General features: G+C 41.4%; 1 protein-coding gene across 8 annotated transcripts in view; it reads left to right on the top strand.

Annotated features, from left to right (window-relative positions):
* The window catches only part of ATP8B (ATPase phospholipid transporting 8B), a 405,277-nt gene that overhangs the window by 234,550 nt on the left and 151,946 nt on the right, over positions 1-18,781 (top strand). For all 8 annotated transcript variants that reach the window (XM_069331137.1, XM_069331131.1, XM_069331133.1 and 5 more), the window contains one exon: positions 5,591-5,683. In XM_069331137.1, the coding sequence (XP_069187238.1) occupies positions 5,591-5,683 (93 nt within the window). The remainder of the gene's footprint in view (positions 1-5,590; positions 5,684-18,781) is intronic.

An 18,781-nucleotide genomic window follows, 5' to 3' on the forward strand; every position in this document is an offset into this window, starting at 1 on the left:
GGGTTTGACTCTCCTGGCAGTTCCCATTCGGGGGGTGTCTAAGGTCCTGGCTTGCTTGGAAACTTTCCAGGGAAGAGTTGTCCTTCTGGCTCCTTGGGGGCCAGCCCAGTCTTGGTTTCCAGCGCTGCTTGCTCGGTGTCCGAACCCGAGGGTCTTCCTGCGGCTCCGCCTTTTTCTGCAGATCAGTCCGGCTTGGTACGTGGCTGATTCGTTCTTCTCCTCGAGTCTTCATGTCTGGGATTTTTGTCTCGAGTTTCTCATCACTTGTATGAGCACAGGTGGCTTTGTTGTTAGTCTCCCACTTGTGTGCTTTGTCTCGGCGGCAGTATGAGGTTCCTGGCAGTCCTTCCGGTTCCAATCACTGCATAGGTGTACTTCGGTCTCTGATAGAGTTGTCTTGTCTTGTTGTCTTCCTTTCGTGGTTGTTTCAGATCCGTCCTCTTTTGCCGGATACTGTTGCCTCGTATCGTGCAGTGCTGGCGGAGCAGCTTCAGCTTGTGTTCAGTATTGATATCACTTCTGCTTCGTTCCAACAGCTGTCTCGTGTGTTGTTTCGCCTTCGACCTGCTTATGCTCCTCCGGTGCCGTCCTGGTCATTGGACCGGGTGGTCTCTTCTTCTCTTCTCCCTTCGGTTTGTCGTGGCCCCTTTGGTTCAGGGTTGTTTTTTCTGGTTTCTTTTTCCTGTGGGCGTTGGCCTCTGGGGGTTGGTTCGGGGCGCTTCAGGCTCTCCTCCGGCGCAGGAGTTTTTCTGCTCGTTTGGTTCTGGTGGTTGTTCTGTTCGTTTGCAGAAGTCTCCTTTTTTTTGGCAATTCATGGGTCTGCTGCTTTCCAGAGGGGTCCTTGGGTTCTTGATGTTTGGTTGGTTGGGCCGGGGGTGCATCATGTGTTGTGTTCGGTTGCAACTCTGCTGTTTTCTGTGCGTCTTGGCCTCTATGACTCTGGGGGCACTTTGGATTGCCTGGGGTTCCCTTCTTTCATTTCTGATCAGGGGTTCGGGTCTCCTGGGTTTTCTGTAGGGTCCTTCAGTTTGCTAGTTGATTTGTTTTTGAGTTAGGGCGCATGGCATCTGCCTCCCGGGTCCTTCCCCTCTTTTCCTTATCTTTGGTGAGGTAACTCCGGATAGCCAATGGGGCTTACCCCCCAGAAAACCAGCAATGAATGTAATGAAACTCCATTTTCCAGGTGAGAACCGGAGGCTCCTCGGCATTCCTCCCGCCCTCCGGTCGGCGGTGTTTTTTCGTCTTTTCGACATCCAGCCTAAGAACTAGCGGTTGGATTGCCGGCACGGGATCTGGGGCTTCCCCATCCCCCTCCTAAGGAGGAGGGGTTGTGCAGACTGCAGCGCAGCAATGTACTGTAATGACATCATGTTAATTTGCTAATTTTCATTTGGGGAGTTCTGTCCACTCGTTCGACTTTCGGTAGCAATATTTTCACTAGAATAGCGGTTTGTTTTCAGGCACCTACCTTTCTGGGTGCCAGTCCTGGTCGATGGCAGGCAAAATGCTTCCAACCACACGAGGGTTTCTATAGGCCATTGCTCCTCACGCCTCTCTGAGGGTCAGGTTCTGGCTCGTGGTCCTTAGTAGGTAAAAACTCCATGCACTTTGATGCCAGAAAGAGATAGATAGCTCTGGTGAGCCTCTGGGTCTCCCCCCAAAAATGGCGTTTCATTACATACAATGCTGGTTTTTTTATGAGAATTATAATAACTACATTTGGAACATTTATAGCCTGGTATTGAGTTTCTTAGGCTCAAAAACAAATTGTATTTACATTCTATTTTCTTTATTTCTGTAATATCTACTAAATATTTGAAATGATTTTTCATATTATGGAAAGAACACAATTAAGTGTGGGGTGAAAAATAGTCAAGATTTATTTTATAGCTAAAATACCTAACAATTTCTTGGCAATTATTTGTAGTGATTGTAATTATAATGATTTTTTTGTATCTAGGAATATTAATTTACTAATATTGAGTTGCTTGGACCATATTTTTTATTTAAAAATGGAGAGGAATTATCTTTTTAAAATGATAACATTGAAAAGAATAGATTATTACTGTACTCATAGATATAAAGAAAATTACAAAATTAAATACAAATTTTGTTTAGCCCCATATAGAATGAAGAAGAGTATAGGGCTGAAACAGAAGAATCACAACAAAGGATTTTAGTTGAAAGGAATGTTGCCTGTGTCTAGGTTCTTCCTTCACAAAACATTTTGATTCTTTGCATAAGGTTTGCTGATAATGAAATGGTAACAAATCAATAAAGGTAAAAAAAAAAGTCATAACATAGTTAACTAATTGTTGCACAGTTAACAGAAAAGTATAAATTGTTAACCTCTTTCGCGCTTTAGATTAGAGATAACTCGTCGCCGTTTTTTCTTACGATTCCGCATAACAGCCTACTTTTCTCGTCCATCGAAAAAATATTTCTATAAATTCCATTTTTTAACCGAAATGGATGGGGATACTTTTGTTTTGTAGAGAATTTATTTGCAAATTTTTTGGTACCAGAATGAATATTATATCACATAAACTTCTATGAGTAAAAAACAAAATACACAAAGCATGTTTGGGGGTGTGGCGAGCGTGTGGCAGTGGGTTCCCTTTAGCCGTTGATATATCCAACACGTGGGAAATATTTGTATGTGTTATGTATATGTCTGTGTAGGGAATTTTACTGCGATCACTGTCATACAAATTATAAAATGTTTCAACAAGTATAAACATGACAAACATCAAACGAACGAAAACAATGCGTTCGTTTCTGCCGCGAACGCATACTGAGCGACGTGGTTCTATATTTGGCGCGTCTCTTACACATGCTTTGTACAGATGTTATACAGTTCATCTTATAGAAAATTTTATTGCGAACACATTGGTATAAAAAAGAAATACGTACATAAAAAAGTAGGGTCAGGAAACGTATAAACTTTCCAAGCATGATTTCCCCCCTGTGTTTTCGCCAGTGCGCTCGCGGCTAACTACTCTCCACTTCACACACTCTTGCGGGTGGGCAATTACCTATATTAAACATTCATATGCATATGTCCGTGTAGAGAATTTTATTGCGATTCCAATGATACCAAAATTAGCGATGTAGGACAACTGTAGGCTTCGCAACCATTAAGAGAGTGGAAACATTTTGTTGCTGTTTGGCGCTCTCGGCGAGTGATCTGCATAGTTTTTTATTTGGTGTTGATACTCCTTATGCTTGGGCGGCATTTTATAGGTATGCTCTTATAGACAATTGCATTGCGAACACAGTGATACCAAATTTAAATACGTGCGCCTTCAATTATTGTCAGGACAGTCAAAAGAGTGTACACTTTTTCGGTCTTACCGCGTAGGCGCGCGAAGTGCCGAAAGCATCTGGGGTATTGTTTTTTTTTTGAGCGCCGAGAGCGCGAAAGTGTTAAAATATCTGTCTGGAATTTCCAACCAACACCTGCCAATGTTAGGTCCACTCTCAAAAAGTGTATTCTAAAATCAGCAGCCAGATGAGACTAATTAATATGTGAGTTCTCTGAAAGGGGGGGGGGGGTAGTAGAGGGTATTTTAATAGAATTATGAAGTAACTTCTAAAATGTTTCTAATTCATGCTCTCTCCTGAATACCTGCAAGGTAACTTTGTGGTTATCTTGTGATGATTTCGGGGCTCAATGTCCCCAAGGCCCAGTCCTCGACCAGGAGCCAGATTCACGAAAGCACTTACACAAACACTTACGAACGTGTAAATCTTTCCTCAATCTTTGGCGACTTTGTTTACAATTATTAAACAGTTAATGAGCTCCGAAGCACCAGGAGGCTGTTTATAACAATAACAACAGTTGATTGACAAGTTTTCATGCTTGTAAACTGTTTAATAAATGTAACCAAAGCCGTCAAAGATTGAGAAAAGATGTACACGTTCGCAAGTACTTGCGTAAGTGCTTTCGTGAATCTGGCCCCAGGCTTCCTGGTTGCTGGTCTAGTCAACCAGGCTGTTGGACGTGGCTGCTCGCAGCCTGATGTATGAATCACAGCTTGGTTGATCAGGTATCCATATCCATATCAGGTATCCATATGCATATCAGGTATCCATATCCTGAAGTTAATAGGGAACTTTTTTAATAGTTCTGCAAGAAAAAATAGGTTAGATAATTTTAACCAAATTCATCTAAGTACCTGTAGTGTAATATCTAGGATTTCTCAGAGGACCTGCAGTTACTTGTGGCACTTGCAACAGTCCACATTGAGTTCCCAAAAGAGCTAACAAGAAGATACTGCTATTCCAGTGGCTGAGATAATAGCCCAAAGATATAATCTTTTCCACTACTGTATATCGAAATCTTATGGTCAGGTATCTTCCTGCCCAAACGAAGATCTCTAGAAGGCATAGAATGCTAGGGGGGTTCAGTACGTCAGATTTATAAAAGATGTAAGGCTGTAAAGCAGCTCTACCCCCTTGAAATGTGTCAAGAACAATTACGTGAATATGGGAGTCATATGGCAGTCTTATGTGAGACTTAGTAAGGGGAAATGGTTTAATTATAACATGTGTAATTTAACACAAATTTATCAAACTAAAGTAACACTGTTACACACAGGTACATTACATTAACAGAGGGTTTTACTTCCAGGTGGGAAGTGAAACCCTCTGTCAGGTGGGATGCATTCTCTGTAGGACCTTAGCCAAGGTCAGCACAATTACAGAGAGCCTCCACACTCTAGACCTTCCAGTTACAGAATCACTTCCTATCCACCCACCTTGAGGGTGGTGGACACTCGCCTTTGTGTAGCGACACAGGCATGCATAACCCAATCAGATGGCTTTTTTCTTATCTTAACCAATCACAGAGCAGCCTCTATGCTTACAAGGAAAATGTTTTAGAAGGTTCTCAAAGCTTGTTCAGTGGTTTATATTCTTACATATGTTGGGTGACCTGAGCACACCCACCTCAGGCAGGTCCCCACAGATTAGAATCCCCACATCTCTGTCCAAGCTTCATTGGCCACACCAACTCTCTACTAGCTGCTGCTCTGTGTACACACATACCCAAATGCTTAAATACTGGCACTTGTAGGAGCTTGCAATGATGGCCTACGACGGTCACCGTGGTGTTAATGATCTGCTTACATTAGGGGCTATCAGATGATACCCCCCACACTGTTGTCCTGGCCTCATGCAAAGACTTTGCACATGAGTGCTTAGGCATCCTGTGCTGACCAGGCGACGAATCCATTCCAGTGCCCTAACTTGCACAATCCTGCACATTTCAAGACACTGAATTCCCAACTGTCACAAGTAAGGAGATCAACTTCAGTTGCTGATAGAAGTAATGCTGTAGAGGTAGTCAGCAGGGTCCTTCTTTCTCCCAATACTATTTGGCTACACTCGCACTCAACCACCACATGTTGGGTTGCTTTGTTTTTATCCATATCACCCTTGTAATAATTATTGTACAGTTTTCCCTGTTTATGTTTTTTCTTTTTTATTCCCTTATTAATGTTGAGATAGTACTACACTAGAAATTTAAAATAGGTAATCATACTCAGTAATAAAGGTATCTGCATAAATTTATTGTTCTCATTGACAGAACATCATGGCATTCAACAAGTGTTCCATAGCAGGTCGCAGTTATGGGGATGTCATTGACCCCAGAACAGGTGACCTCTTGGAGATCAATGAGGTAAGGTCATGAATTGCTTTGTAATATTTCACCATTCTCTGTATGGATTGATGTTTTGAGCACAGAATTAGTTTATGGCTATTATAGATCAAATAATTCTGTCTTACTAAGTATAATACTGATTATTTACTATATGATTCAGTTGGAAATCTATATACTATATTGTAGTTGTATGCTAATTTTCATATTCATTCTGTATAAATATATTTATTATTTGGATAAATTATTTTTTTTCTAATTAAATTTATAATTATTTACAGTATATCACATTTACCAATGTGATGTAAACTGCTTGGCATAAAGAAATTAGCAGTGAATGATAACGATTTCACTATCACTTAAAGCAACGTTTATGTTAGTCAAAAACACACTCTTTAAACTTCCTCATGGCAATGTTAGAGGAGTGCATGCATGTTTAGTATATGCACACACATTTGTGTATGTTACTGTCGTTTATTTAGGGGGGAAGGGGCAGTGCTAATTCATGGATTGGATATACACTGGATACTTGGATCCAAATTATTTTAAAAGGGGGTGTAAGTCATCTGATGACTGGTGTTGTCATCCCTTGCACCAGCTTGTCAAGAGGATCACAAACAGTGAGGTACAAGATTTGTAAACATCTGATAGCGCACTGTATTCTCATTTCCACCAAGTAAAATTTTCAGCAGTTTTGAAGATGCTCTACCATATCTTCCTACTTAGGGTCTCATGGGCAGTAGGAAACAGTTGGAAACAGTTGAGATATGCTGTAAAGCAGTTGTGTCTGAATCTGTGGCAGAAGAATGCTTCTTCTAAAAATCTAATTCTATGTTAGACCCTTGGCCGAAGGAAAGATCCCTTACTGAGGTCCACAAGAGTTAGCATTCTAAGGGTTGGGGTCAGTTTCACTTTACCTCATCTATTGCAGGCCATACCAATCGATGGTAAGACCTCTTTTTTTTTTATCATTCAGTGGTGTTGATGTAGTGTCTTGTTGGGTGTACATCATTTCCATCTTGGAAATTTCTATTACAGTTTCACTCTCCACCTAGAGGTCTCATGGAGCCACATCAGTTCCTAGTGACTAAATAATACAGGGTACTGTGTGATGATGTACCCATGGCCATCTTCTGGACACTGTATGAAAGAAATTTTCCTGCATTAGGTGACATTGTCTGCTCATAGTGTGTGGCTCTGTATTGTCCTTGGATTTCATTATCACACCCACCAAAATTACTTAGTGGTTCATTATCATTTATAAATAAATAATATATATATATATATATATATATATATATATATATGTCGTATCTAGTAGCCAGAACGCACTTCTCAGCCTAATAGGCAAGGCCCGATTTGCCTAATAAGCCAAGTTTTCCTGAATTAATATATTTTCTCTAATTTTTTTCTTATGAAATGATAAAGCTACCCATTTCATTATGTATGAGGTCAATTTTTTTTTATTGGAATTAAAATTAACGTACTGTAGATATATGACCGAACCTAACCAACCCTACCTAACCTAACCTAACCTAACCTATCTTTATAGGTTAGGTTAGGTTAGGTAGCAGAAAAAGTTAGGTTAGGTTAGGTAGGTTAGGTAGACGAAAAACAATTAAGTCATGAAAACTTGGCTTATTAGGCAAATCGGGCCTTGCATAGTAGGCTGAGAAGTGCGTTCTGGCTACTAGGTACGACATATATATATATATATATATATATATATATATATATATAAATAACTGAAAACTAGAACCCATACTGCCAGGAGCACTCTGCATCTGGCATACAGGACACCTTAACCACTCGACCGACACGACCGGACAAAAGGAAGTGATAGCTGAAGCTATTTGAACCACCCCCCTTCCGGCACTCTGTTGGTAATCTTTGGCATAGTATTTTATCAAATCACCTCATTCTTTGGGGCACACGTGAGGAACACAAATGCGAACAAGCCTGATTGGTCCCCAGGACTATATGCAACTGAAAACTCACACCCCAGAAGTGACTCGAACCCATACTGCCAGGAGCACTCTGCATCTGGCGTACAGGACACCTTTACCACCTGACCAACAAGGCCTGGTCGACGACCGGGCCGCGGGGACGCTAAGCCCCGGAAGCACCTCAAGGTAACACGACCAGACAAAAGGAGGTGATAGCCGAAGCTATTTGAACCACCCCCCCATCCCCCGCCGTCATTCTGTTGGTAATCTTGGGCATAGTATTTTATCAAATCACCTCATTCTTTGGGGCACACGTGAGGAACACAAATGCGAACAAGCCTGAATGGTCCCCAGGACTATATGCAACTGAAAACTCATACCCCAGAAGTGACTCGAACCCATACTGCCAGGAGCACTCTGCATGTGGCGTACAGGACACCTTAACCACTCGACCAACACGACTGGACAAAAGGAGGTGATAGCCGAAGCTATTTGAACCACCCCCCTCGCCGGCACTCTATTTTCAGTTGCATATAGTCCTGGGGATCATTCAGGCTTGTTCGCATTTGTGTTCCTCACGTGTGCCCCAAAGAATGAGGTGATTTGATAAATTTGATTTGATACTATGCCCAAGATTACCAAAAGAGTGCCGGCGGGGGGGTGGTTCAAATAGCTATGGCTATAACCTCCTTTTGTCTGGTCGTGTTGGTGGAGTGGTTAAGGTGTCCTGTACGCCAGATGCAGGACAATGGAACAATAATGTGGAACAATATCCGATCAGGGAGGGTCCTGGCAAACTTTGCATACACCCTATTCAATATTTATTGAATTCAATATTCATAAATTCAATATTTATAAAGAAATGCAAAGTGCCAGTAGCACAGGCACTGAATATAGTGTGGAGGAAGAGCTTGGACATGGGGGAGATACCAGATGTGCTTAGATCAGCAGACATATTCCCTCTACACAAGTGAGGGACCAAAGCACTGGCAAAGAATTATAGACCAGTTGCGCTAACGCCCCACATAATAAAAGTATTTGAGAGTGATCAGGAGTCAGGTCTCCAGTTTCATGGAGACCAATGACCTCTACAACCCAGGCCAACATGGATTAAGAGTGGGAAGATCATGCCTCTCACAGCTACTTCACCACTACGACAAAATCACTGAGGCATTAGAAGAAAAACAAAATGCAGATGTAGTATATATTGACTTTACAAAGGCATTTTATGAATGTGACCATGATAGCACATAAAATGAGATCAATAGGAATAACTGGTAAGGTAGGACAGTGGATACTCAATTTTCTGTTGAACGGAACACAGAGTAACAGTCAACCAAATTAAATTGAGTCCAAGTGTAGTTAAAAGCTCTATACCTCAGAGTACTGTCCCTTCACCACTGCTTTTCCTTTCTCTCATATCAGATAGACAAAAGTACAAGTCACAGCTTCGTATCATCTTTTGTAGATGACACAAAAATCAGCATGAAAATTACCTCTGCTGAAGACATTGAAAGTCTACAAGCAGATATTAATAAAGTTTTTAACTGAGCAGCTGAAAATAACATGATGTTTAACTTTGATGAATTCCAGGTACTCAGGAATGGTAAAAATGAGAACCTTAAACATAATACAGGGTACTAAACACAATCAAATCTGCCTGTAGTAGGGAAGCAGCATGTAAAGGATTTGGGAATAATGATGTTTGACGATCTAACGTTTAGGGAGCATAACCAAGCAAATATTTTATCCAGAAATATGATAGGATGGATTACGAGAACTTTCAAATCCAGGGATCCCATCACAATGGTTGTACTATTCAACTAACTTGTGCTGTCCGATCTTGAGTACTGCTCAGTACTCACTTTCCCCTTCAGAGCAGGAGAGATTACTGAAATAGAGGGAATACAGAGAACATATATGGCATACATACATATTTAGGTGCAATAAAGCACCTAAATTATTGGGATAGTCTCCAAAATTATCCAAATGTACTCAATAGAAAGGAGACAAGAAAGAGAGATATCAAATAATGAACATGTGGAAAATACTGGAGGGCCGGGTCCCAAATCTACACAATAAAATAAAAATATCCTGGAGTGAACAATATGGAAGAAAATGCAGAATGAAACCAGTGAAGAACAGGGGTGCCATAGGCGCAATAAGAGAACACTGTATAAACATCAGAGGTCCACAGTTGTTCAACATCCTCCCAGCGTGTACTAGTATAAGAAATATTGCCGGAACAACTGTGGACATCAAGAGAAAACTAGATAGTTTTCTTCAAGAAGTGCCGGACCAACTGGGCTGTGCTGGATATGTGGGCCTGCAGGCCGCTCAAAGCAACAGCCTGTTGGACCAAGCTCTCACAAGTCAAGCCTGTCCTTGAGCCAATCCTGAAGAGTAAAACAAGTTCCAGAACCCCATCAAGCAGGAATCAAACAAGGACCCTCAACCTTTGCAAACACATACTGACCTATTGCTAATTTGATGAAAAAACACTGTAAAGTCCAGTGTGGTTTTCTCTGCAGAAGGGACTTCATGAGGCATAGGAACCCATGGAGTAACTTCATTGTCAAATGTGCATTTTGTAAGTAATGACATTGAGGCATCAGTATCCATGATGCCCCTGGCATGTGTGTCCTTTGCCATTATGGAGGCCCCTGCTCCTGATAGTATTGCAATTATCTTTCAGTTGCTAATTAAAAACAGTGGCTGGAGACTTGTCCAAAGTATTTAAATTTGAATTTCACCAATTCTTTCTAAGTGAAAACTGCCCACTGTCCCTGTTGAGTACAAGTGATACAATTCCCTGTGACTATGTACATGTTCAGGAGAGGTATTGATGCAAATAATGCACAAGTAACACACTTGTGCATATATTTGATCATGTATCTAAATTTGATTAAACAAGTCAGCTGTAAATTATCAGTATTATACAGCATACATTAACTTTGGTGTGGACTTTTTTTTTTAATTAATGATTGGTTTTATATGTAATTTTTATTTATGCTTGATTGGTGTGTGAGCTACAAAAACCAGTAATTTCCTTTCATAATAGTTTTGTTTTAATTTTGCATAAATGTCATTAGTACTATAAAATTAATAACTATTAGTTTATAATGACTACAGAAGTGTTACTGTGAGAGATGTGAACAAAGTGATTCTTCTCTCAAGCATTATCCACTTGTTTAGCTTGACTAATAGTACTGCTACAGTTAATGATCTCTACACATTCCCATGCATTAAACTGTTCTTTGGATATTTGTTTTGTCTCATATTCTTCTCTTCCTATTTTCTCTTATTGGTTATATATTTTCTATTTATATTTTGTCATATTGGTCATATATTTGTCTCTTCCTATTTCCTTTCATTGCTTTTTTCCTCAGTTTTTCTGTGGGGAGCCTCGTCGGCTCCCTGAAGCTATCCAAACTGACATGTGCCATATGAGTTTGGTGTCATCAGTCCTTAGAGTTCTGTGTGCCTACCGGAGACCAGAACCAAAACCTAGTCCACTTAAAGAGGCGCAGGGAGCAATGGCCATATGAGCTCTCTACATTTAGAGTTTGCCATGCCTGCCATCAACTGGGGATACCACCAGAAAGGTAGGCGAAACAATACAAACCCCCAACTGGTTAAAAATTGCAGCCATGTCTGAACAGAGCCAAAGAACTCTCCCCCTCCCAAAAGAAAACAATGGAGCAAGCAAATCGTTATCCAACTAGCGCGCCCCCTCCTCCCTGGACATGGGGGTGGGGGAGGGGGAGTCTGCTCAGGCGAGCTGGCCACTCCACCTCTCGGTTTGTTGACTGATGTGCCTGGTGTCATTATGTCTTCTCTGGCCTCGCTTTATTGACAGGCTTTTGCATTTCCTCAACGCTTTTTGTTCTGGCTCCATTCAGATTGCACCCCTGTGGTTCATTGTCGCAACCGTGGGGAGGTCTTTGCGGTCCATGGACTTGGGGGCTGCTTGCTTCAGGTAGCTTTTCTGCCGAGTTCTTGGGATTTAGCTCTCTGCGCCTTTTCACATTCCGGGTGTGCCCATTGTCCTGGTATACGACCTGTTGAGCTTCATTCCTCTTTCCACAGAGTGGACGGTTGACTCTGCATCCTTCCTTTAGCTATGTTGGACATTCGAGCACCCATAGGTGGACCTCTTCACATCAGCGTGGTCTTAGCTTGTCCCATTGTATGTGGCACCATTTCCCGACTGTGAGGCCCTTGCAAAAAATGCTTTTCAGCAGGATTTGTTGAGGAGGGAGTTCTTGCCCCTCTTTTCCCCGGTCCAGCTGTTGCTCCGTGTTCTGGTTTGGCTGGATTCATATCGGAAGTGAGTGGTTCTCCAGGTTCCTTGGTGGCAGGCCTAGCCTTGGTTTCAGGCACTGCTTACTCAGTGTCCAAACACAGGCAGTTTTTCTGCGGCTCCACCTCTTTCAGCAGGTTGGGCCAGTGAAGTCCCTCGCTCATTCACCCTACTGCTCTGCACTACACGTCTTGTGTTTCTAACACGTGCGTATCACCATTTATATGGTGATCAGGTGGCTTCTTTGATGGTGTCCCATCTGCGATCTTCTTCCCAGTGACAGTATGAAGTTTCTTGGCGGTCTTTCCGTCACTTTTTTTCTTTTCGAAGGCTTTTGTTGATTTTGGACCAGGTTGTTTTGTCCTTTCTCTCTTTGCTTTTTCTGGATCAGTATTTCATGCCTAATACTATCGCCTGTTATCGCATGGTGTTGGCAGAGCTGCTCCAACTTGCATTTGAGATAGATGTTGCTTCCACTCCATTTTCAAAGCTTTCTCATGCATTTTTTACACTTTCGGCCTGCTTGTGTGCCACCTGAGCCTTCTTGGTCTTCAGACGATGTTTTTTCTTTTCTTTCTTCTCACTTTATTGTGATCCCTTCGGTTAGGGATTAGTTTTGGAAGGTCTTGTTTTTGTTGGCCTTGGTCTCTGGGGCACAAATTGGGGAGCTTCATGCTCTCTTCTGATGCTGGTAGTTCTGTTAGTTTGGTCCAGGTAGTCATTTTGTTTGCAGCCTTCTTCTTTTCTGGCGAAGAATGAGACGGCAGGCTTCCGGAGGGGTTCGTTGTTAGTAGATGCCTGGTTGCTTAGGCAGGGAATGCATCACGTGTTATATATGGTGGCGACTTTACACCGCTACCTGCAGGCTACTGGTTCTGTGGCGGTAGATGCTCTTTGGGTGGGTCCGGTTTTCCTGTTTCAGGGCTCGTGTGTCTCAAGTTGTTCACAGTATCAAGTCCAGCCAGCCTGCGGTGTACCTTCGTGCCCATGACGTTTGGAAGTATGCAGTTTTTGGCAACAGGCCTTGGGTAGACATTCGGGCACGGGGGTTTTGGAGTTCAAACAGGATCCTGGTTGCCAGGTATCTAGTGAACATTCTGGTTCCTTCCCAGCCATGTGTGGCTTTGGGGCGCCTGTCGCGGCCATCTGTCTCTTCTTCGTATTGAGACCTGCAGTGCTGCCACCTCCCAGGTGGCAGCGCAACCCTCCTTTAACTAATCTTTTGGTAGTTAGCGTCAGAGAGCTGATGGGGTTCCCCACAGAAAACCAGCATTGAATATAATGAAACACTATTTTTTGGGTGAGCCCAGGAGGATCCCTGACACTCTTCCTCCCTCCGGTCGGCATTTTTTATCGTTCAAAAACTGGAATGGTGGGCTGCCAGTCCCCCTCCCCTCCATAGCACTAATGAGTGGAAGTGCTAGTAGCATAAAGGATTGCCTGTTTGGCTTCTCTCTGGGGGAGTTATTTTTATCTTTTGGGATGAACATTGCTTAGGTTACCCAGACAGTGGTCTGTTTTGATTTGCCTATCTTTCTGGGTTCTTTCCCAGTCAGTGGCAATTATGACATACTTTAAATGTAAAGTTCTCATAGGCCATTGCTCCCTGCACCTCTCTGAGGAAACCATGTTCTTGCTCGTGGTTCCCAGTAGGCATAAGAACTTTTGTGACTGATGAACCCAAACTAATATAGCACTTATCAGTTCGAAAAGCTTCAGGGAGTCTCTGGGGCTCACTCAGAAAATGGTGTTTCATTACATTCAATGCATGTTTTTTTCTTCAGTTTGTTGAAAATAATTCTGAATTTGGCCTGAATAGTATTGTGGTCTTCTCATAAGAGCATATTTGCAGAACCTTCCATAAGTCTTTTACCTTGCATGAGTTTTTTAGTCTTTTCAAATAATTTGTAGGCTAAGTGTGGTCTGCTTTTCCTTTATTCCACATCCCAGCTGTTTTGCTGCATTCTCTTGTTTTGCCCATCATATTTAAGCTTGACAGTTCTTTAGATCTTATGTTCTCTCCAGATCTTATATTCTTTGCAAATATATTCATATATACCTAATCATACATGTACTGCATGTGTGTGTGTGTGTGTGTGTGTAATTACCTAAGTGTAATTACCTAAGTGTAGTTACAGGATGAGAGCTACGCTCGTGGTGTCCCGTCTTCCCAGCACTCTTTGTCATATAACGCTTTGAAACTACTGACGGTCTTGGCCTCCACCACCTTCTCACTTAACTTGTTCCAACCGTCTACCACTCTATTTGCGAAGGTGAATTTTCTTATATTTCTTCGGCATCTGTGTTTAGCTAGTTTAAATCTATGGCCTCTTGTTCTTGAAGTTCCAGGTCTCAGGAAGTCTTCCCTGTCGATTTTATCAATTCCTGTTACTATTTTGTACGTAGTGATCATATCACCTCTTTTTCTTCTGTCTTCTAGTTTTGGCATATTTAATGCTTCTAACCTCTCCTCGTAGCTCTTGCCCTTCAGTTCTGGGAGCCACTTCGTAGCATGTCTTTGCACCTTTTCCAGTTTGTTGATGTGCTTCTTAAGATATGGGCACCACACAACAGCTGCATATTCTAGCTTTGGCCTAACAAAATTCATGAACAATTTCTTTAGTATATCGCCATCCATGTATTTAAATGCAATTCTGAAGTTAGAAAGCCTAGCATAGGCTCCTTGCACAATATTCTTTATGTGGTCCTCAGGTGATAGTTTTCTATCTAGAACCACTCCTAGATCTCTTTCTTTATCAGAATTCTTTAAAGATTTCTCACATAATATATAGGTTGTGTGGGGTCTATGTTCTCCTATTCCACATTCCATAACATGACATTTATTAACATTAAATTCCATTTGCCAAGTGGTGCTCCATATACTTATTTTGTCCAGGTCTTCTTGAAGGGCATGACAGTCATCTAAATTTCTTATCCTTCCTATTATCTTAGCATCATCAGCAAACATGTTCATATAATTCTGTATACCAACTGGTAGATCATTTATGTACACAATAAACATCACTGGTGCAAGAACTGAACCCTGTGGTACTCCACTTGTGACATTTCTCCATTCCGATACATTGCCTCTGATTACTGCCCTCATTTTTCTATAAGTCAGAAAATTTTTCATCCATGATAGAAGCTTACCTGTCACCCCTCCAATATTTTCCAGTTTCCAGAACAACCTCTTATGTGGAACTCTGTCGAAAGCCTTTTTTAGGTCCAGATAGATGCAGTCAACCCAACCATCTCTTTCCTGTAATATCTCTGTGGCCCGATCATAGAAACTGAGTTAATTCGATACACAGGATCTTCCAGATCGAAAACCATACTGTCTGTCTGATATTATATCATTTCTCTCCAGGTGTTCTACCCATTTAGTTTTGATTAGCTTTTCCAATACTTTCACTATTACACTTGTCAATGATACAGGTCTATAATTGAGGGGGTCTTCCCTGCTGCCACTTTTGTAGATTGGAACTATGTTAGCCTGTTTCCACATGTCTGCTACGATTCCTGTACACAGTGATGCCTGAAAGATCAGGTGAAGTGGAATGCTGAGCTCAGATGCACATTCTCTCAGAACCCATGGTGAAACGCTATCTGGGTGTGTGTATGTGTGTGTGTTTGTGTTTAATTACCTAAGTGTAGTTACAGGATGAGAGCTACACTCGTGGTGTCCCGTCTACCCAGCACTCTTTGTCATATAACTCTTTGAAACTACTGATGGTCTTGGCCTCCACCACCTTCTCACCTAACTTGTTTCAACTGTCTACCACTCTGTTTGTGACAGTGAATTTCCTTATATTTCTTTGGCATCTGTGTTTAGCTAGTTTAAATCTATGACCTCTTGTTCTTGAAGTTTCAGGTCACAGGAAATCTTCCCTATCGATTTTATCAATTCTTGATACTATTTTGTACTTAGTGATCATATCACCTATTTTTTCTTCTGTCTTCTAGGTTTGGCATATTTAATGCCAAACCTAGAAGACCTCTCATCCCTGGAACCTCTCATCGTAGCTCTTACCCCTCAGTTCTGGGAGCCACTTAGTAGCATGTCTTTGCACTTTTTCCAGTTTGTTGATGTGCTTCTTAAGATATGGGCACCACACAAACGCTGCATATTCTAGCTTTGGCCTAACAAAAGTCGTGAACAATTTCTTTAGTATTTCACCATCCATGTATTTAAAAGCAATTCTGAAGTTAGAAAGCGTGGCATAGGCGCCTCACACAACGTTCTTTATGTGGTCCTCAGGTGATAGTGTTCTATCTAAAACCACCCCGAGATCTCTTTCTTTATCAGAATTCTTTAAAGATTTCTTACATAATATATAGGTTGTGTGGGGTCTATGTTCTCCTATTTCACATTCCATAACATGGCATTTATTAACATTAAATTCCATTTGCCAAGTAGTGCTCCATATACTTATTTTGTCCAGGTCTTCTTAAAGGGCATGACAATCATCTAAGGTTCTTATCCTTCCTATTATCAGAGATCAGAAAATCATCAGAAAACATGTTCATATAATTCTGTATACCAACTGGTAGATCATTTATGTAGACAATAAACATCACTGGTGCAAGAACTGAACCCTGTGGTACTCCACTTGTGATATTTCTCCAGTCCGATACATTGCCTCTGATTACTGCCCTCATTTTTCTATCAGTCAGAAAATTTTTCATCCATGTTAGAAGCTTACCTGTCACCCCTCCAATATTTTCCAGTTTCCAGAACAACCTCTTACGTGGAACTCTGTCGAAAGCCTTTTTTAGGTCCAGATAGATGGAGTCAACCCAACCATCTCTTTCTTGTAAAATCTCTGTGGCTCGATCATAGAAACTGAGTAAATTCGAAACACCGGATCTTCCAGATCAAAAACTATACTGTCTGTCTGATATTATATCATTTCTCTCCAGGTGTTCTACCTATTTAATTTTTATTATTTTGTCCAATAATTTCACTATTACACTTGTCAATGATACAAGTCTATAATTGAGGGGGTCTTCCCTGCTGCCACTTTTGTAGATTAGAACTATGTTAGCCTTTTTCCACACGTCTGTTATGACTCCTGTACACAGGGATGCCTGAAAGATCAGGCGAAGTGGAATGCTGAGCTCAGATGGACATTCTCTCAGAACCCATGGTGAAACTCCATCAGGGCCAACTGCTTTGTCCTTACTTTGCTCCTTTAGCATATTTTCCACATCATCTCTAGACACCTCTATACGCTCTATGTTGTTCTCTGGAATTCTTATTGTGTCTGGTTCTCTAAAAATTTCCTTTTGTACAAACACACTTTGGATCTTTTCGTTTAATGTTTCACACATTTTCTTTCCATTTTCTGCGAATCTGTTTCCCATTTTCAACCTCTGGATATTATCCTTTACCTGCAATTTGTTGTTTATGAATTTGTAGAAAAGGCCCGGTTCTGTTTTACATTTATCCGCTATCCCTTTTTCAAAATTTCTTTCTGCCTCTCTCCTTACTGCCGTATAGTTGTTTTTTCGCATCTTTGTATCGCTGGTATGTTTGGGGGTTTGGCCTCTTCCTATATTGATTTCATTTTTGTGTCCTTTGGTCTCTGGCCCTCTCTCAATTTCTACTGAACCAATCCTGTTTTCTGGCCTTGCATCTCTGTTTTGGTATGAATGTTTGTGTGCCTTCATTGTATATTTTGCAAAATTTGGCATACATTTCATTTACTTCCCTGCCTAGCAACGTCTGTCCAATTACACTCATTAAAATTTTTTTCGAAGTTCCCAATAGTGACCTCTTCTTAAATCAAGTTTATCAACTGTTTTAATGTCCCCATTTTCTTCTAGATGATATCTTAAAGCATATTTAATGTCTATAAGGACGTGATCACTCTTTCCCAAGGGAGGAAGGCACTGGATGTCAAATATCTCTTCTTCTTTCCTGGTGAATGATGAAATCCAGTACTGACGGTACATCTCCTTCCTTCATCCTTGTGGCCTGCTTTATGTGTTTATACAAGAATGTCTCCAGAATGAGGTTCACAAATCTGCATGTCCAAAAGTCCTCTGTTCTTGCTTCATAGGCCTCCCAGTCTATTGCTTTAAAGTTGAAGTCCCCCAGTATCAACAGTCGTGATTTATCTTTATCTGCTTGTACAATAATATCTCATGACCATTATGAGGCCCTCTTGTTTGTCATCCAGTTCGTCCCTTGTCCAAGTGTTGCTTGCTGGTGGCCTTTATGCATTTAAAATTATCAGCTTATCATCCCGATTCCAGACCTGCAATGCCATTATGTCAATATCTCGAGGGTTTTCAAATGTTAACTCTCTTACCTTCAGGTGTTCTTTCACCAGCACAGCCACTCCTCCTACCTTCCTAGTTTTCCTGTCATGTCTCCGAACTGAATAGCCCCTTAGGAATACGACTTCATTTAATATATTTCCTTCGAGTTTCGTCTCTGATAATGTGACAATATCTGGGACCTTAAGCTGAATTATATCTTGCAACTCCAAAGTTTTTGACCTCACTCCATCTATGTTGGTACCTCGATTAACGAGCGGCTCTATCTACGAGCATTTCGAGTAACGAGCGAGCCACTTGCAGAACATTTGTCTCTACTAATGAGCTTTTCCTCGAGTAACGAGCATTTCCACTGGTTCTCGGACACCTTTTACGACAGTTTTGTTGTTGTTTCGCAAGACGAGTTTTCCACATGACGAGTTCTGTGCTGGAACGGATTAAACTCATTAATTGAGGTGCCATTGTATATACAATTTTCAGGAACATGTTCCCTTTCCCTTTGCTCTTTACTCTCCCTTCCACTACTGATTTTGTTGCCTTGTTTTTATGTACCATTTCACAAGCTTTCCCGTCCCTGTCACTTTGTAG

Source organism: Procambarus clarkii, chromosome 25, assembly GCF_040958095.1.
Source record: "Procambarus clarkii isolate CNS0578487 chromosome 25, FALCON_Pclarkii_2.0, whole genome shotgun sequence".
NCBI lineage: Eukaryota > Metazoa > Arthropoda > Malacostraca > Decapoda > Cambaridae > Procambarus > Procambarus clarkii.